At 41.5% G+C, this 21,346-nt stretch overlaps 1 protein-coding gene across 1 annotated transcript in view; it reads left to right on the top strand.

The window, feature by feature from the left end:
* NCALD (neurocalcin delta) overlaps positions 1-21,346 on the top strand; it is a 58,037-nt gene that overhangs the window by 20,667 nt on the left and 16,024 nt on the right. Inside the window, exon 2 of the mRNA XM_015619427.3 lies at positions 20,244-20,640. Coding sequence (XP_015474913.1) covers positions 20,263-20,640 — 378 coding nt within the window. The 5' untranslated portion in view covers positions 20,244-20,262. The remainder of the gene's footprint in view (positions 1-20,243; positions 20,641-21,346) is intronic.

Raw genomic sequence — 21,346 nt, 5'->3', positions numbered from 1 at the left:
GCAGGGACTTTTGGGTGTTTGGCCTGAGCACATTTGGATAGAGCAACCCTACTTCTCATCCCACTCTCACTTTCAGTGTCTAAACTTACTTGTATCTGTGTCTTGTTGCTCTGTGCCTGAGCTCTTCACCAAAGACTTCTTGATGTGCTGAAGTGTTGGGAAGGTGAATGCACTAGAGAAGTGAAAGATGTGAATTCATATCTCCATATTCAGGCTGCTCTCCCATTCTCTTGTGTAGATAGGTGTTCTAGACCAATGCTGTTAAACACCCTCCTAAGTTTTCTTGGCTCAGAGCTGATAGGATCAGCTTCCTAAGGAGTTATGGGATCTCATTGTTTAGCTGGTTTTGCTCAGCTCCTCTTGGTGGTGGAATTTGCTCTAGCTAGTACTGCTACTAACTTGAAGCTATTAGTGTATTAAGATGACCATAATCCCATCAACAATTATGCTGATGAATACTGATTTAAAGATTTTGCAAACTGGAGCAAAGGGCAGCGCTATCTTCCCCTCAAAAGCAGAGCTCACACTGTGGAGGGAGATCCAGAATGGGACTGGAACCCCAAATGGAAACATGCCAAAAGAGGGAGCTTAGTTCAGGGTCAATGGCTGCAGAAAATCCCATCATAGTAGATGTGTCCAGCAGCTTCTCAGCATCCCTGCTGCTATGTGATGCTTACAGAATGTCCACACGCAGCTGCTGTTGGGCAGGCAGGGGAAGAGCTGGCCAACAATGGATGTGTCTCTCAGCCACTGGAGGGGGGGCAGGCTGCCCAACAGTCCCTTCTCCTCTGACCACGTGAAGCTCGGCTGTCACGTTTTTGCCTTTATTTTTGGTTCTGCTGTTATTTTGCTATGTTGCAATCTCTTGTGTTGCTATAAAAGCTGCTCTTGCCTGCACAGTCTGTAATTAAATGTGTCCCCTCTCATATTGAGACAATATAAGACGGTACACCACGCACTATCCAAAACTCTCAGTTCCTTACACTTTTTCCATGTTTCTCAGAGATGCCAGCGTCATTTCCATGGTTGCAGGGAGTTCAGAAGATAGCAGGTTGAGCTTTGGGCTTTAGGAACTCATTCCTTCTAGAATACTAAAATAATGCTAAAGACTTACCCTAAGTAACACAGTCACCTAGGGTGGCTGAGCCAGTGTAGGACAGAAACAGTCTTCTGCCTACAGAGAGGCATAATCACCCTTGAGCAGGAAAGGAGACAGGAGAGCATCCATACAGACAACAGCACATTTTTAGGTGATCCCTTACTTAAGGCATGTTTTCAGTTTGCAGTGCTGGAAGAAAAGTAAGTGCCTTGCTTACAACATCTGCTTGACGCTCCCTGCGTGACTGATCACATCCCTCGCTGTGGCAGCTCAGCAGAGCTGTGGTGCCAAGGTCGTGTGAAGGTGCAGTGGGTGCTGTGCTAAGCAGCTGTGCTTGCTGACCTCAGATCTGCCCCATCTACCACTCCTGAAGGACACATTTGGTTCTCTCTTCAGGGCACTCACAGTTCAGTGTATCCACCTCTGCACCCTGCTCCCCACTCAGGGCTGCACTAACCTGCGTGGTAACCTAACCAGGGGTGTCTTGTCTTCTCTTCTTGAAAGTGTGCCCATCTAGTTAATGCTGTATATATTCACACATGTCATATGTATAGTTCATACAGGTACATATGCCTATATTGCATGAAAAGATAAAGGGGAATTTTGAAATTCAAATAGTTGGAAAAGTTGAAATCTGGATGATACGTGCTTTTTCTCTCAGTTCTTCTAGCTTATATCTCTTTCATATATAAGGAGCATATGTGTTAGTGCAGTCAGCTATGCCTTTCCAATATGCTTCATTTTTGTGGCACCTCTTGGAAAGCAGTTGCAGAAATCCAAGAGTGAGGTCTCTTTGTGAATAAGGAAGATGGCTCCAGAGAGGGGGAATTTACTTACAATTCAAAAACTGCACACCCCAGAGTCTTTCATTCAGTGTATCCTTAAGAGGGTCTTGCAAATCGGTAGAATCTGCCCAGCATCACACCACAACTCACCCTGCAAATAGTTTGAGTGTACAAGGGGCTCACATGCATTACTGTCCTAGAAAGTGCAACTTTGCCCATTTGCTCGAGTCCTGTCACTATCTCAAAAAGTATCTGGAGAGCTTCCCATTTTGAACAATCCCATCTGTGTGTCTTTCTCAGAATGAAGAAGATGCATCTGTGTTCCATAGTCATTACAGTGAACCTTTCAGAGGTGTCTCAGTGTGTTTCTAGATTAGCTCATCAAAGACCTGTAGTTTCTTCTGTGAATGTGCTATTCTAGACATTTTTGGTCAAATTTTAGTTAAATATGCTTCTGTTATCAGCTAGCTTTGTAAATTAAAGGGATCAGAATATATTAAAACTTCAGAGTTTCTAGATGAAAAAGTTGATGTCTCAAATGGCCCTTCAATAGATATAGGAGTGATAATCTGCTGAGATAGACTCCTGCAGGAAAAAAAAAAAAAATCAACAGAATAATGCTTTTTTGTTTGTGACTACTTTCAAAGTTCACATACAGAGGCTCCTTTCTTTGAGCATCTCACACATATTCTGAAGAAAAAATATTTTAATGATAAGCCTGAGCTGTCTGATCTTCCCTGAGCATCCTTGCTTACTTTGTGCCCACTTCAAAGCTGTGCTTAAAAGATATCCAGTGTTTTTTTAATAAAGAGTAAAACTAGCTTTTAGGTGAAATGTGTAAAACATTGGGATCTCCATGTTTGTGACTGTCCAAGGGGAGCTGGACAGCACATTCTGTGTTCAACATAAGGCCCCACATGCTGCCCAGTGCAGAGGGCATGCACAAGTATGTCCCCAAGTTTTTGGAAGATGTTTGGACTGGGCAGGCCAGTTCTGCCTTCTGCCTTGGGGCAGAAGGAAATAAATCCACTGCGTCTGTTCATAGATGAGTAACATAAACTTGACCATGAGCCAGCAGTGCCCTGGCAACCAGGAGGGCCAAGTGTGTCCTGGGGGGCATCAGGCCCAGCATCACCAGCCAGGCAAGGGATGGGATTATCCTGCTCTGCTCTGCTCTGCTTTGGGACAACCTCACAGCAAATGCTGGGGGCAGTTTTAGGCACCACAATATAAGACATAAAGGCATAAGAGGGCACCCAAATGATGGCAACAAAGACAGTGAAGGGCCTTGAGGGGAAGCTGTACGAGTTTCTGTTCAACCTGGAGAAGAGACACTGTGAAGAGACCTCAACTTCCTCATGAAGGGAAGAGGATGGGCAGACACTGATCCCTGTTCTGTGGTCCATGTGACAGGACCCAAGGGAATGGCCTGAAGTTATATCAGGGAAGGTTTAGGTTGGATTATTAGGAAAAGGTTTTCACACAGAGGCTGGTTGGGCACTGGAACAGCTCCCCAGGTCACAGCATCAGCCTGACAGAGTTCAAGAAGCATTTGGACAATCCTCTCAGACACATGGTGTGGCTCCTGGGGATGGTGCTGAGCAGGACTGGGAGTTGAACTTGATGTTTGTTGTGGATCCCTTCCAACTCAGCTTATTCTAGATTCTCTGACTTACACCTCCTAGTTGATAAGATGATGGCAAAATCTGCTTGTCTGCAAGATGAGTGTTCCCATTCAGGGTTGCCTTCTGCTTTCGTGCTGTATTTCATTGTCATCAGTCAAGAATTAGAGAAGTGATCACATGTGCATGGACATTCCTGCTCATATAGCGTGAAACAGGTGCTGTCATCAGGATGGTTTAACAATATTAGAGTAAGGGAGATGATGTGTTTTTATTCCATGAGTTTATATGCTGTGAAGCAGCAGAATGTACCTTTGGTGTATTCTATTGAGTGTTGCAGGCTGGCATCTATATGAAGAGATAAAGAATTTCTGCCTGAGCTGGAATGAGATCACACCTGGAAATAAGTTTTTTCCAGAGGTCTCCCACTTGGTTTCAAGCAGCTCTGCCCTCCCTTCCCCCCCACCCCTTTCCCAGTTCATCATCTGAATTCAATTGTCCCAAGAACCAAGAAGTGTCAAGTGAGATCAGGCCTTGTCAAAGCCCCCACAGTCTTCAAAACCAGTGGATTCCAGATGTATTTGTCACCAGATGTGATACAGAACTTCTAATGTACTGTCTGCCTCCTTTAAAATGCAGGTGATACCGCTCCACAGAGGTTGGTGACAACCTCCTTCCCACCAATATCCCTCTCTGCTCCAAGTGTGCTAATAACCCTTTTCTGCCACAAATTATCATTAATGATGATAAATTTACAGACCACCTGTTTCTCTCCTGTGTTTTTCTCAGGGCTTTGTCTGACCTGCTAAGGCACTTGAGAGAGTCCATTTATTTTTACCTCATTGGGGGGCCAAATAAAAGATTTGTTATGAACCTCCTTCACAAACACAGCTTCTTAGCAGCAGTATTTAACCCATCTCATCCAGTTCTGCAGTTTTCTGTCCATATCACACACAAAAGGTTGTTGAGGACAGCCAAGCTCTGTGCTAGTGAGAGCACCCAGGCTTGTGCTGGTGAGGGTTGGCTGCTGGTACTCTGCCAAGGAGCAGCACATGCAGCCTCTCGGGAGAGCTAACACAGATATTTGGTCAGAAGACAACCCCACTATTGCATTCCCAGGTACATAATTCAGCAGTGAGTGCAGAAGGGTACAAAGAATTTAGTTTTTTTAGCCCTCCATAAGGAAAAGGAAAAACCTAAGTGGTGAGACGTGCATTATTTCACAGCAGCTCCCCAGCTTTCAACTTTGTGCTTGAGGCAGCAACAGCTTGTGCCAGGACTCCATCAGACCACGTCACTGCCAGCACACATCCTCAAGCCTTGGCCTGTGCAGGTTTGTTAGCACTTGCTGGCCACATGCAGCACTTTGTTGTGGCCAGCCAGCATCATGGGGCATGTCTTGTCCTCCTGATAGCCAGTAGTCCCTGCTAGGGGTCCATGTCCTCAACTCCTTTGGAAGGATCTGTAGATATGTGGCATGAAGACTGCTGCCACGTCTCTGTGAGATAAATCAGGATTTATTCAGGGACTGGGAATTGAGGGCTCAGCATGGGACACCCCTGCCCACGTAGCAGTGTTGCACACTTGTTTCTGTGCACATATAAAACTCAAAGTAGAGAGATCCCACTTTTTAAGTACATGTAGTCGAACTTTGTCCTCCACTGCTTTGACTACAGAAGAAAACAAGGGTCTAAAAATAAAGAAATGTTTGCCTCTTGGAAATTTTCTAAGCAATTAATCTAAGAATTATTGATGTTTCTAATTTTGTCAGAAGAGGGGGGACCATCAGTCACACTCAAAAATATCAGCTCTTTGCTGATAACTCATAAAGTGGAATGGCTTTTTAATGAAGCTGCCAGAAGAAAGGTTTGCTGCCAAAATCAAGGATATTGCTCTATCCCACTCATACTACTTCATCAAGGAAACTTCCAAGAAAATTTTGGCTTTCTCCCAAAGTTGTTGTGTGGGATTTTTCTTTTTTTTTTTTCTTTTTTTTTTTTTTTGAGTGCCTGAAAACCAACTCCAGAGCCAACTTTACTGCCAACCTTTTAAAAGAAGTAATGACAATATCTGCTAATGGGAGGTTTCACAAATCAGTATGAGATCACTGAAACCAGTTCCCATCTGATCACACATGAATGAACAATGTGTGGGTTGGAACTGTGTTCATGATATGATGATAGCTCAATCTTTCATTCAGATGGAGATCAAATGACTGTTACCAAGTGCTGGGTGGTAAACTGTTGATAAGTGACTGTTTTATCATCCTGGGGAGACTAATTTGAAAACATCCTTGTTTTAATGTAACTGAGTGATAGGTTTTAAAGCACCTGCCAATGAAATAGATACTGTTGTTCATGAATGGCTCCCTTTCCCACAACGTTCATTAAAAAGCAATGAGCCTCATGGGGTACATCCTTCTTTTAATAAAGAACAAACAAGTATAAAATCAGAAGTTTTCTCTATATATTTGCATTGTTATCAATTTATTAATTTTTCTTAGAGGATTCCTTTGGTAATTCACAGGAGGATCCCTGTGTTGCTCGCTGACTTAAGTGACTTTCCAGTGAATCCATTAGAGGATCAAGGTCTGAGACTTATTTGATGGAACAGGATGTGGTTTTTTATTGAATAAGTGATTTTTATGGTGATTTTATATGGCACTTTACAAAAAGTGTGCTGATTCTTCAGTGTTCATCCTGTTTCTAGGCAGTAGAGCTTCACTGGTTTTCATAACATTGGCAGCAGAGGAGAGAATTAGGAAATACTTGATGCATAAAGTGAGAGGAAGCATGAAATGTCTGAGGAGTGGGTTGGGACAGAAATTTTTGGTGAGGGTGATGTGGAAGGGAGAGTTGTCAGCTGAAGATAATAATAAGGACATCTTAAAAGCTGTATGTAGCAAGCAGGAGAGAGACATTTAAAATACAAGACCTTTATTTTTCTAAGGCATGTTACTGAGAGTGCAAGAGGTTATTACTGTAGTAAGAATGGGCATACAGAGCAAGAAAAGAAACTGGAACAAATGTCAGAGACAGAGCTCTGCTGGTGAGGTTATGATTACATAAGAGCAAAAGTCACTGAAAGGATCTGAAATATTGGCCATCAGGTAACTGGTAAATCTTTCATTAGCCACAGGCAAAATATTTTCATTAGAGTCAGCATCTCTCATGCTTATGTACATTTTCACCCCTTTCCATGTCTGAAAAGTAATGCTTCCCAGGAAAAGGAATCAGATCATCAAAATCCGAATTGGTAGTTGAAAATTGGTGATGATTCTGTTCATAATTCAGAAATTGCTCTTAAAAACAGTAGTACTGGTACTCTACCATTAAGGCAGAAGCAGCAAGGCAAATCATGGTAGATGAAATAGTAATAGTTTTCTGTTAATTAGATACCAAATACATCTTTGCTACATATTTCTTTTGGGTGATTTGACTGGAGAGGGACACGGAGATTAAGCCATAGAAGGTCTTCTTCCAAGGTTTCCAAACCCTTCTGCTTCAGAGTTGATATATTTCATTGTTAGGATATTGTTTTGATGATGCATGGCACCAACAATGCCATTATTTAAAAATGCTAATAGTAGGAATGGACATGCAGAGGAAATGCAGAAAAACTTAAGAGAAATTATGTGACAGACTTTTTCAAAGATAATAGGAAAAGTAAGAAAGATGTGTTTAAATATCTTTTAAATAAAGGTGTTTATTTTTGGGAGCCAAGGAATAGTAGTGGAAAGTAAAAGGTAGGGGAAAAAGACAAAGTATAAGAAAGAAAGGACAAAATTTTATATACTAATACGATAAATAAAAGTCCTAGAAAATGAAAAAGGGGGAAAGGCACTAAAACTCACATAAAAGAAATCTCAGAGAAGCTGACATCTTGAGAACAGCAAATAGGCAAAAGTACACTGGCCTAAAAATGTAACAGGATCAGCTTTTTTGTTTATTTACAGTCACTAGGAAGTGGTGAATAGTGACATTTTATTTCATGTTGGATAGAATCTGGTTTTCCTAAAGTTAAACTTTGGAAAGGATCTTTCTGGTACTGCCACTTCTTCTTTTCTGTAACAGTGATATAAATTGTTTGTTGTTCACATGAGAAAAAACAGCTCATTTGTTTGAAGACTGTTATCTGATGGACTTTGTTTACTTCCTCGAAGGATGTTAGTAGTGAAGGAAGAAGTGCTGTTAACCCTTTCTTTTGTGAAGGAGTTCATCTTAGTTGAATTTACTGAAGTTTTTCAGTGATGGCAGAAAAATTTTTCATCTCATAATTCATGTTTTTCTGTCTAGATTTCGTCCTGGGTTTTATGCATTACTTCTCATTATGATTTGTGCAATGCTATAAGCTTGTAAACAATTTTGTTGAATTCATGCAAACAATTTACTACACTCTGCATAATGACTATATGATACATGGCATTTCAAAAGCTCCTTTGTGAACCAATACTGTCTATGAGTGCCTACTACCTAAATTAATACTGAGAACTGCTAGGGTTTAGTTAATTGGTAACAAGCAATAATAAGAACATCAAGATTATACAAGCATTTGTTTACACGTGTGTGAGAGACAGAGGAACATGGCAAATTATTTTTGCACTTAATTTGTCAAATGTTTTTCTATGCCTCTTAAGGGAGTTTGCTTACCGACCTTTACCATGTTGTTCAAACTCCCAAATTCATTCCTGTTGAGTAATTTCTAAAATCAGGCAGCACACTGTGTTATGCATGAAACAGCAGTTGGGTAAGACACGGCTCTGTGTTTTTCACAACGGGCTGTCAGGACTGGATGTCATTCTGACTTCCAAAGCGAATACAAATCAAAATCTTCTTCCAGTAACTTTATAGATTATATCCCAGCTAAGTGTACCAAGCTAAGTTTTTTTCAGGTTTGTACACAGATGGTGCAGAGGGAGCAGGATCCCTACATCAAATGCCTGTTGCACGTCCCCCGATCCAGCCCTCCCATGTCAGCTGTCCATGTAGAGTGTGGAGAAGGAGGTGCTATAAGGTGGCTTGACTAATCACCAGAATGTCAGGAAATAGAAGAGATACTTTCATCTCCAATGGTAACCACATCCTTGTCCACAGAAACTTTTCAGGGGGCACAGCAAAGCACCTGAGCCGGGGTCCATGGCTGAGCTGCACAAGCTGACTGTATTTCTTGGGGGCAGTTATGTGGTTTTCCTGTACCTTTTCTGCAGCACAAAAGTTGTATGTGAAGACAACAAAGAGGTCTTAGGAAAAAAACAGCAAAAACATTGTCTTAAAATTAAAATATTACTTTCTTTCATTTGTGCTAAAATCCTTCATGTCAGTATATCTGCTCAAATAGAATTCATATTATGACTCATCTGGATGAATTTAATTTTTGAAATAAAATATATTTATTTAACTGTTAATGTTCAAAAAAGGCATTTATCATGGAGCAAATATTCTATTTAAATTATCAATTTAAACCTTTGTAAAATGGAAGTAGCTTACTGTGCTGCAATTTGGGAATTACGAGTTCCTTTCAAATGTAGGAGCTGTAGGCTGCGCCATATGCCACTGGGAGGATGTTTTCTCATATATTCAAAGGAAAATCTTGGATTTGAATGATAAATTCAGTGAACTTGGCAATAGATCGTGAGGAATAAAATAGAAATGGCTAGCTTCAAACTCCCCTAGACAACTAGGAGCTAGAAACTTACCATATGTCATTGACTTCTATGAGCAGTGCTGAACAGTAGAATATCACCCTCTCTTGCAGCATTAAATACTGCCCTAAGTCATTAATACAAAGCAGATGGCTTTGTTGTTGATTAGAGCTGGTTAGACTCTGAAATTCCCATTCCAAAGGAAATTTTGACATTTGTATTTATTTTCACTGCATATTGGAACAAAACATCAAAATTTCCCAGTGGGATGGATATTAAAACTGATCTGGAAACATCAAGTTATTTTGCTTCATTGGCATTGAATTGCTTTCTCAATAAAATCAAACCGGTGTAATTCTAAAATTAATCAAATATAAATGCCAAAACAAAATTAATAAACATATAAAGTAACACTGAAACCTTTTTGCTATGTTAAAAGGAAAGGATCAAATTGAAATTATAAATTCTGACATTTTTACAGATTTTCTTTTTCTTAAATGTGACAACAAATTTTGATTTCAGCTAAGTTGCATTACCTAATGGAAATGGGTTCTTCTGCAAAAATATTCACCCAGTGCTGTTTGTCCATGGCCAGTAAAAAGGAAGGATCCAAAGGCATCCTTTCCACATGTACAAGATCATCTTGCAATTTCAAGGATGTAAAAATTCTGAGAAATAAGACATGCACAAAGAGAAAATTCACACAATATATGCAGTTTGGGAACATCTTTGAAGACTGGTTTAAAACTTCTACAACTCCCACAGAATTCCTTTAGTCATCCAGATCTCTCTTACATTAGCTCTCTTTTGTTCAGGCACACTCAAGAGTGCTAAGTACTGGACAAATCATCCCTGGCATGGACCTTCATATTTATGAACTTGTAAACTGTGACATTATCTTATTGCATCTTGTTTCCATCTCCTTAGCAAAATTCTGGTCCTGACTGCCAGAACCTCCCACTCCCAATCTCCAGTTGCCTACTTTCCTGGAGAAAGTTCCAGTAACTCCCTTCAATATGGAACAAAACCTCACTGTTACTCTCCAGGTAGGAACCTTCACAATCATTCATTTCCCAGTCATAAGAACACCTTTAAAAATATCTAGTTTGCCAGCTAATGGCTCCATTTTTTTCCAGTATCACGATTTAATTTTTTTTTTCTGCCAACACCAAGTCTCTGCTGTCGGATAGGAGACCATCTGTTAACAATTTTTTAAGGGTAGTCTAAGCACAAATGTCACTCTTTCAGAGTCACATGCTATTTATTTACAAAGATAAAAAAATCAATATCATGAATTCACATCAGCTTCTCGTCTTACTTTGTGCAACAGTAGCTTTCTGCTTTAGTTTCCGCTACCCTCCACCAAGGTATTGTATATAGGATTACATAAAAGGACCAAACAAGATGTAGGACAGATTAGAAACCTGATGAAGTTGCTGCTGGATGAGTTTGGTGACTGGTGTGCTCAGGTGCTCTGGGGAAGATTATGTTACTGCTGGTGAGTGCCCTGCACAAAGGAGAGAAGCCCTACAAAAGAAAGGAGAATAAACTGGGTTTGACGTGTGAGTGTCAGGATAAAGACAAACAGCAGTGACGCAGGTGTGTAGGAAGGGTGGCTTTTCTAAAGCACTCAGGCTCTTACTAGGCACCAAAATCAGTGGTGTACTTTCTGGCAGGTCTCAGTTTACTGGATACAGATGCTTTTTGAGAAACTACCTATTGCACAGGTGCCCCAAGGGAAGGCATGTTTTGTTTGAGAAGCCCGAGTTTAATTGTGGGTGCTGAGCACTTGGAAAAATGTGACCTTGAGCATTTTAGGGAATGTGGCCCAGAAAGGTATTGTTAGCCAAAGAGACTTTAGGCTCACAAGTTCCTTAATAGGAGACAAAGTAGCTGCAGAAAATTTCCATCATTTGGATCTTGATATATGGTGTTCTGAAAGAATGTTGATAGATAAAGTCACCTCCAGATGGAACAGGTGAGAGATTTTGCCAACTCCCCTGCTGTCGGCTTAACACCCACGTTTATAAATGCTGCAGATGTCCTGTGCTTAGTGAAACAGCTGAGTGCAGTAAACTGGAAAGGCAGCCTCCCGAGGGTGGATGCTCTAATGTACTGTTAGCAAAGTTTCTCTTGCCCTTTGCCTTACAAAATTAGGCAAAGGCAAACATACTTTCACAGAAATACTATTTCCATAGAGTTTTAAGAAATCAAATACATAAATATATATCTAATTCCCCAAAGAGTCATCTGAGGTCTGCCAAAGCACAGAGTTAGTTTTTTAAAGACCTTAGATTGTTCTACCCAGAGTTAATGAACAAAATGTTGTGTTTTTTTCTTACACAGCATATGGTAAAGTGTTGTTTCTCAGCTTCACAAATGAATGATTAGGAACCAAAAAAGCATGTGAATATTGGCATGGTTTTTATTGTTGTGTGTTTTAAAAGAATTAGGAAGAAATGAAATTAAATAGGAAGACCTTTTCTGAGTGTAAGAGGAGGGGTAAACAAATCTGTATGAGTTCTTCCTATTTTGTCTGGTTTCTCTTTTTTTTTTTTTTTTTCATTTCTCATTAAGAAAGGAAAGGAGGTTACTTTCCAGTCATTCTGGATGGGTGAAGCCTTTGCTTCCCCTAGGGGATGGCTGTCCAACACTTACTGCATCATTTTTTGCTCTGCTCATAGAGTGGTGGCAGCACTTCCCAAAGGGGCTCCAGACAAAGCCCAGGACACTGAGAAAGGCTGAAGTGCTAGATACCCCACCATGTGCACAGAGGAGCCTGCATTTACACCCTCTTATGCTTTGGAGGGTCACTGGAGGATTTGGGGACATGGGTTTCTCTATATGTATCTCCAGCAACCCATTTTTCCATGTGTCTTCACTGCCTGTCTACCCTGCCTGAGATTACAACTTAAATGAGCAGACAACCTTCCTAAAGATGCTTAGGTGTGCTCTGTCTGAAGCAGCAGAGATTTTGTATAAAGAGAGCTTCATCTCCCTCTGTGATAGCCAGGCTGTCGATGCAGCAGCACCAAGTACCTGATTGCCCCATGCAATCAAAAGCTAATGAGTAGAGGTAGCCCATTACAGACATTCCCCTTTGGTGGATAGATGTACACTAAATTTCAGTCAGGAGCAGCTTCAGAAACAAGCTCTGAGTCCTAAAGGCAGGGCTTTAAGATGGAAAGAGTGCCCAGCCATGAATGAGAGAGGAGTCACTGCACACTGTGACACACTGTACAAATGCACATAACAGGCTCTTTTCCCCAGCTCTCAGAGATGCTCATGTGCCTAGTCATCCCTTTTGTACCACACACTCCACCTTACAGGAAATGCTTTGGAAACAGAGACCTTTTCTGGAAAGCCCCAGTGAGGCTGAAGGCGATGCAGAGGTGAGGGGTGTGCACATCAGCCCTTTCTCTGCTTGAGACTGAAACACTGCCTACTGGGCTGAAAACATCTCCAGCCGAGACTGTGGGCACTGCTGACAGCAACGTGATCAGCGCTGGGCTGTTGGCTGGTTAACCCACTGGTGCTGAAGACCTCAGCATTTATTGATGGGGCACTGCCTTTCTCCTGCATCCCCCTCCTCCACCCTCACACCAGCCCTCATTGCTAAAATGCACAAAGGGATTACAGGAAAGAGAAATAGGAGACAAAGCGGAGCAGCTGTAGCATTTCTCTGCCAGGAGAAATCCAAAGGGAGAAGAGCCTGGGCTTTTGATGTTACCCATGAGCACCTTCAAGTTAGAAACATGTGAACTCTGTGCAGCTGCTCCTGCTTGGACTGCCCACCTCAACCAAAACACAGAGCTAGAAAGGATTTGCTTTTATTTCTTGTGTTGAGTTTCTCCTGGGGTAGCAGGAAAACACAGAACAAATACTGTGAAAGGAGAAATTAGGGGCACCTTTGGTAGGGGAAGGATTCCCAGTAAGGCACTAGAGAAACAGGAAGGTGACACTAAACAAAAGAGGAACTTAGAGCAGTGAAAATGCCAGGATCCTAATACAAAATGAGTAAATATGATGTACATGTTTGGAAGCATGTACAGCAGGCAGCTGAATGGCACATGACACCTCTTCCTTCTATTGATAAATAAAGCTTAACTTCTGAATGATCATCCCATCCACACCTCTTTCTTAGGTTTTTTCCTCCTAATTTCTTCATTAGTCTTCATTTCTCTTCTTTGATGTGAGCTATAGTTTTATCCAGACATATTTGGGTACTTGTTTTACTCCACTGCAAATATGTTTACTGCTGTTCCTTCTGAATATTAGTAAGAGAATGTCAAATTTTTTTTATGAATCTTGCTCATGAATTTCATCCATGTTTTGCTCTTTGCCAATAGAAAGAGATAAATGGAGGGTGGCAAGGCTCAAAATTTTATTCTGTGTGTATTTATTTTTTTGTTAAGTCCCTGCGTGGTTTTTAATAAATTTGGTTTTCTTTCAAAAATATGTTCCAAGATGCTGTTAAAAAAAATGAAACAAAAGCCTTTCTTGGCAAGCGTCTCCACACTGGTTACTGAAATGAACGTGTGAAAACAAACTAGAAATGGCCAGAAGGAAGTAAAGTGGCTGCTTCCAAGAACCTGGGGGCTTGTTTCTGTGGGATGGAATTAAAAAATAATCTCTTGACCAGGTAGTGCTTACACTTCATGGCAGGAGACTAAAACCAGAGAAGTTATTCTTCCCAGCACGGCTGCTGCTGTAACTGTGCACTGTGTCCCACCAGCAGGATCCTGCACTGGCACTGGAATTTCCAGTGGGACAGTGGAGAGCGGTGCTGGAGATGGCTCTGAGACTGTGAATGGGGAGCTCAGGGATTGATCACAGTCTCCTGGGCTGGAGCACACCAGAGATCAACAAACACATCCCTGCCTTGCTCACCAAGTCTCACTGCACAGCTCCAAGGTCACAAGACGATGCTTTGCCCACATCTGCTGTTGGGTTTGCATTCATGATGAGGCCATGGCAACACTGGTGTTCCAGGCACAGGGAAGCAGCATACACAGGTGGGAAGGGAATGTATCATGTGAGATAGCTGTGCTTTGCACCGTCTCATTACATAGCTTGTACAGCAGTTAGCAGTATTACAGCCCAAAGGAATAACTGACCTTAAGAAAGAAACTTGGCTTTTACACCAAATGGTATTCACCAAGCTTTGACTTTTGTAAAAGCACAAAACCTCCCCCTTTCTGTAAGGGCATGGACATAGATGGAACATGTGGAAGCATGTGTACACTGGATTGCAAATAACAGCAGAGTTTGCAGAGACTGACACATTGTGGTGGACTGCTATTTGGTATCTTGCTTTACGAAGCAAGCACCTGGCAGAGGGGAAGGAAGAGAGTAAGTCGATTGCAGTGAAGTTTTGACAAAATTTTGGCTGGGAAGCACTGGGGGCACATCCCCAGACAAAGTCTCATGCTCTGAGATGCACTGCAGCCTCCCCTTGATATCCTTCCACTTATTTCAGATTAAAGGGGTGCTGTACTGCAAGGTTTGGTCAGCCAGGACAGAGCAGCACCCTTCCTCTGAGTTTGTGACAGCTGAGTTGCACAGTGACAGACAGAGAAAGAACTGGTAGGGGTGGCAGAAGGTGATGACAGAGGAATTTATCTTGCCAGAGCCCTGTCTGCGGTGCTGTGGAGGTTGGTGTGCATGACAGAAGACTGCTGGTGGGTAGGACATGAAAGAAGGTGAGATGCCTGCCATTTCCAGATGTGCAGACAGCTTGAGAGATAGATGTTGTGTATGAGTCCTCTTGTCACACATCCAGGTTTTCAGTAATGATCCGACAGGAGGAATATCCACAGCGGTGAAGGTGAGTGGAGAGTCACACTCATACCTCAGAGCAGCACTGCCACGGGGCACTGACTCATGCTGGAGCACTGCTTTCTCACACTGTCAGGTACAGAGCTGGCTCAGAGTAATGCTGTTGTCCTGCTCAGCCTTTAGTACATTCCAGCATCATCAGGACCTTGTGCAGCTGCTTGGCAGAGATTGAAGTCCCACGATTGTTGCTGTCAGGAAAATTCTCAAATTATGTGTTAGAAATATACAAAAGACAGCATTGCACCCATAAGTGGATTATTTCTTGGAAGCAGGCCAAACTGTAAGTTAGAAACCAACAAACAGAAGTTTCTGAAGACAAAAATCACGAAATGGAACTTTCATTGCTTCTTTCTGAAAAGTTTTCTGCTTTCATTTTTCATGAGTTGGTGTCTGTAGCCAAGCCTATGGTGTGATTCACCTTACTGTTCCCACTGGGAACAGATCAGGCAGGACTTGTTTTCAAACTGATTCTTTAGACCTTTGAGGTGCTTTGTACCCTGTTATCTATGAAGTACCCAATAGCCTAAAATTTCCAGTTTTAGAGAAAGACTTCCCTGCACAAATGCCCCCTTCTCATAATACTTTTTCCCAGTGTGGGACTTCCCCTCAGATTTAAGCCTAAATGAAAACTAAGAAGTCTTGTTGTCTTTGGCAGACTGAGCTAAATAAATAAAAATAATTTTAAAAAAAGAAAAAATGCATGGAGTTTTCTGTATATGATGGGTGTCATGTTTGAAGAGTAAAAGCACTGTTAGAAATGTGTTGCTAGAACTTGCTTATTATAGCAAACCTTCAACAGAAAAAAGAAAACACGTATTTTTTTTGGAGGAAATGTGTTTAGATGTTTGCATTTCATGTCTGTATGCATTGCACTGCACTTGTTGCAGTGGGCTGGCTGCGCGCTCGTGGTCACTGCAGCTTTCCAGCTCCTGCAAGGTTGTTGCTTAAGCAGGCGGCGTTTGCCTTACCCTGGGGTTTCAGACTGAGGGAACAGCTGTGTGTGAGCAGCAGCAAGCTGCTGGGTGGTAGCACAGGTGTTCACTGCCCTTCTGCCCAGTCAGAGCTCGCTGTGTGAGGAGAAGCTGTGACAGCAGCGCTGTCCTGTGCACACAGCAAATGTGCTGCCTGCAGGAGAGCGTGGTGCTGTGTCACTCTGCTTATCTGAATCCTCACAGGCCAGCTGTCTGTCAAATAACTCTGTCATCCTCATCCTAAAGACTCCACACCTGGACCTGAATAGAGAAGCTTTACATATTTCCTTTAAGGAGCATCACCTATGACATTTCCTCCAATAACCAGTGAACACGGGCTCTTTCCATAGCAACTGCACAGCAGTGACACTTTACTTCTTGATATTCTGTAGCTGCTGGCTGAAATGGTATCAACCTTTCAAGCCATAAACACATCACCTTCTTTTACCAAAAAATATTGCCTTGAGAACTAGGACCTTAGTATTTTGAGATGTTGTTCTATGTAGCAAGTCATTAATATATATCTAACACCATTGTATCAGAGGAGGAAATTGCAGAAATGCAATGCATATTTATTAACCACTTAATTTGTCTTTCTTTTTGTGCTCCTACATCATCTATTTCTCAGTATTGTCAGTATTTTACTTTGCCATTGTGATTGCTGTTCACTATTTACTTGCTGTATTTTGAACTTTTAATAATTTATTAGAAATTTGAAAGGTCTACAGGAATGATAAAGTGTGAAAAGATGCCTAAAATCAGTTTCAGTTTTATTCTTTTCTCTGTATTTATTGCTATCATTGTTAGCTGGCATCCTCTTAGCTTACTGCACTCTGCCCAAAATCTAATCTCTCATGAAGAGTCAGACAGCAGTCTATGAAGTGATTGTAAGGATCTTCAAGTGTCTTCAGTGATTTCCTGTACTTACACTGCAAAAGGATTTTGATCTGTTGTTGATAGAATAGGCAAAATAAATCCCATAACTGCAATTCCTAGAACACCACCTATTAAAAAGGAACAGTCTGGAGGGCAAAGAACATGATAAAAATTATTCCAAATGTGACTCAGGAATAATGCAACTAGTTTTGACTGCATTACCTGGCATCACAACAGCTGTAGATTTCAACTTTGTACTGCAAGTCACATATGGCTAGCTCTCCCTTTTTGCCTGGAGAACACAGGTTTTTCTGGTTGTGATGTTCTGTGAGGCAGTGGACTCAACTCTTCTGTGATTTTTATTATTTGGTGAAAATATGTTGCACCTACAGCATTGTGCAGCTATAAAAGCATTACTTTTTAGAGTGAAATACAGTCTTATTGGCCATCTCTTGAAGGACACTGCCTGCATCTTACCTCACTATTTCATTTTTCAGAACACTCTGGACTAGAAATGTGCAAGCTGAGTTTTCCATTTTCAAATGTTTAAGTTATTCAAAAAGCAGGAGGGGGTTATATGGCTAATTCTAGCTCATTCCTACCACAGCTGGCTTGCACCTTAGTCAGCAATCTTCCCTCCCTACTCTCTGGTCTGGAAAGTGTGCTGTCCCTGGCACTGTGGAGGAGCTGCTGGCCAGGGGTGTGGGCAGCTGCTACCTACACTGGGGATTTTACTGGGGGTTTTGTGTTAAACTGGTGCCACTATAAACTGAGCCTGGCCACTTCCCTTGTCCAGCTGCTCTTCCATCCCACTGGCAGACCCTGATCATGTTGTTTTGCCTGACATAAAGCTCTCTGGCTGCCCTAATGTAATCCATTCCCTCAGCTAATTCCCAGGTTGTATATTATGGGTACTGTCCAACACCCGTGGAAGGCAGCACAGCGTTCAGCTTCCTCAGCAGCTGTTGGACCGGGCCATGAAACAAGGAGATTTTTGCTATTTTCAGGGCATTAAGTGCTTGGATTGCTTAAAAACTGTACAGCATGTTTTGATCAGGATGAAAAGACAAAAGGCAGTAGAAAAAATTACCTTTGAGGTGTCATCTTCCGCTTTTCAAGTGTTCTGGAGACACTTTGGAGGAAACGATATTGTTTGGTCAACATAGTCAACCAAGCCCCTGAAATTGTCAGGAGATGGATAGGCCCCTGTGGGGCGGGATTCTTCACTCTTCCCATCCTCCTGTCTGTGAACAGGGAAGGCTGTTCTCCATGAGCTGGGTAGGCAATATGTTTAGACAGGACATAAAGTTACCAAACTATGATGCCATTTGGGTTTTTGCCTTTTTTCTTTTATATGTTCTCTGTATCCTTTGCACATGTATTTGTAACTCTGTAGCCTGTTGTATTAGTGCCTCGTTTTCCCAATACTTTTCCATAGCCTTTCCCTGGGAAAAAAGACCAAATTCCAGAACTCCAAGCCCCAGGGCCCAAGTGCTGTCTTGGTTCTTCCTGGGAACCAAGGCCGAGAGTGCTGAGGACACCAAAGAAAGGGCTTGACCTGAAGGAAAATTGCATCACCACTTATCCTCCTAATTGGTGCTTTTTACTAATTATGCTAACTTCCTATAACCTAGACAATGTATTCAGCCCTAGAGGGGGTGGACTTTTGTGGACATCTTTCCATAACTGCCTCCTGAAGGCCTTCAAATAAATATCTGCTCCTATATTACCTCCTTACTAAAATTATCTCAAGTTTCATTTCCAGGTTGGGAAAAAGGCAACAGGTATATGTTACCAGACAGCCACCAGTGAATCCTGGAGACACAGATGGATCTAGGATGGATCCCATAGTTTTACACTTGAGAAATACAGATTTTTGGTCATTCTGGTCCAAGAACACAGGAAATTAAGGAATCGGTCCTCTAGCTGCTTTGGGGAGTTCAAAGTCCCTGGGGAGAAAGGGAGCTTCCCACAAGAAAAAAAAAGTACATCAACCTAGAGGAGCCTCAGTTTCCTCTTCCCAATGCCAAACAAAAGAGACAGTAGATCAGCTTCAAATGATGGTACATTTCTCAGTAGCTGCTTCTGTCATGTATTCATACTGCGTTATTCTTCGTCTCTTAAAAGTAATATCTTGGTTAAGAAAGGACATTTTACTGAATGCTCATTAGCCATTCCAGTCATCATTACTAAATCCATCTCTGGGCCAGAGACTTCATTCTGACAACAGTGTGAATCATGTTGAAATTATTTTGCAATTCTACTTTAGTTATCCATGCATCATATCTTAGTTGTGACTGTCATTTGCGTGACAAATTCTCAGACAGGTTTCTGTCAATAGAGGAGTGCTTCCCACAGATCAGCATAATGTTAAGCTTCAGTAAAACTGAGGTTGCCTTTTGGAGCCAACACACTCAGGCTCCAAAACTTAGAACCCAAAGGCATCCGTCATTAGCAAATGTGCTGCACAGTGTGATATGTACCAACTTGCCTCAAATGAAATATAATTAAGGTGATTTAATAGAGACTCTATCCAATAATACTTCTTAATGGTTAACTTAAGTGAAATGAATTTCAAATTTCATTGTCTGGGTACTTTTTTTCTCCTTTTTTTCTTTTTTTCTTTTTTTCTTTTAGTTCTTTCTTTTTTTTTTTTTTGTATTAAGAGGTTTTTTCAAAGAGCTTTGACCACCTGGATTAGTGTTAGTAATAGATCCCGTTTTTGGCTAGAAGAAAGATTAAAAACCACAGTAATAGTTTGAGTGGGGGAATCCACCGTTGATAAAATCTCTTCAGATTTAATCTTAATTTTGAAGTAAAATGGGAATTTGTCTATGCCAAAGCAAAGAGGCAGTTTCTGAGTTGCTTTCTGGTTATAAAGATATGTGTGGAAGGGCTTTGTAGCTACTGGTTTCAGCATACACTGCAGTAGCACCTTTATCCCATTTTGGAACAAGGGAATTCCATTTTTAGACCAAGGGAACATAGGCCTTTGTACCATCCTGGTTCCCCCAGAGATACCAAATCTGTATTTTGTTAGGCCAGGTCCTCAGGACAGCTGGGTGAGTGGCATGGGGGGTGTGCTGCAGCACACAGCTACCGCTTAGCTCTACCTTGCAACATCCATTGCTTGCCTCATGATTTCAAGGGCAAAATAGGATGGCAATAAATTCAATGTAGTTACTGTTCTCCAGACTGTTAAAAGACAATGAAATCAACATGTAGATTAAGTTTATTAATTTTTTCAGGGTATACATGTACTACTGGACATTGTCCAAGGTTTCAGTTCATACCCAAGAGTTAACTATCATCAGAAAACTCAGTATACAGCATACTGTTCTTCTACAGCATCCAAGCTAATCAGTATCAATAATTAATCATAATTCATATGTGTTTGTTTTTGCTCTGCAGGTAATACTTTAACTCCAATATGGGAAAGCAAAACAGCAAACTACGCCCTGAAGTCATGCAAGATTTGCTAGAAAGCACAGACTTTACAGAACATGAGATCCAGGAGTGGTACAAAGGCTTCTTGAGAGACTGTCCAAGTGGACATTTATCTATGGAGGAGTTTAAAAAAATATATGGAAACTTTTTTCCTTATGGGGACGCTTCTAAGTTTGCAGAGCACGTATTCCGCACTTTCGACGCCAACGGAGACGGAACAATAGATTTCAGAGAATTCATCATAGCCCTGAGTGTAACGTCGAGAGGAAAACTGGAGCAAAAGCTGAAGTGGGCATTCAGCATGTACGACCTTGATGGGAACGGCTACATCAGTAAGTCAGAGATGCTGGAAATCGTGCAGGTAGGTGCTGCCCAGAGGCACCCCTGGGCTCCCTCCTTCAGAGCAAACTGAAGCCATGTTGCACTGAGATGCTGAATGGAAAACTGGCAGCACTGGCTTATAATCTTTTAAACTGCTTGGATATAAAATGCTATTTCATTTGGCAAAGATTGTGTCACAATTCAAACTACAGCTTAATATCCACTCCAAGTTCTTCCAGAGGAATAGGCTGCATGGATATTTCTTCCCTGGGAGCTCTGTTGGGCTCGAGCACAGCAACTAACCTGCTGATAAATGTGATTAATTGAACCCTGTCAATTAATTATGATTAACTACAGTTGAACCAAATAGGTATATTAGAACAAGCAGGCAGTGTACTTTTAAGGAAGGAAGGGTCCCTCCACAATAAGACGTTAATCTACTTTGAAATCATGTTATTATGAAGAACCAGCTCACATATTATAAAGGTATTTTGTCTGCCTAATCCCAGTGAGGTCTGTATTATTAGAATCATACTACCTGTCTTCATGCTAGTATAGATAAACCTTATCTGAGTTGATGATGATTCTATACATAGCTTCTTTGGCTGTGTTTTCTTGTGGTGCTAGTAAGAGTCCCACATTGCTGGCTTTCTCCAAAATGTTTTTGCCCTTGAGGCACATCACTCTACTGAAAGATTTAAAACATTTTTATATGGTGGTGTATTTACACAGCTTGAATCTGTGTA

This window comes from Parus major, chromosome 2 (genome assembly GCF_001522545.3).
Source record: "Parus major isolate Abel chromosome 2, Parus_major1.1, whole genome shotgun sequence".
Classification (NCBI taxonomy): Eukaryota; Metazoa; Chordata; class Aves; order Passeriformes; family Paridae; genus Parus; species Parus major.
The sequence above is the reverse complement of the archived record's forward strand: the minus strand, read 5'-3'. Positions and strand labels throughout refer to the sequence as shown.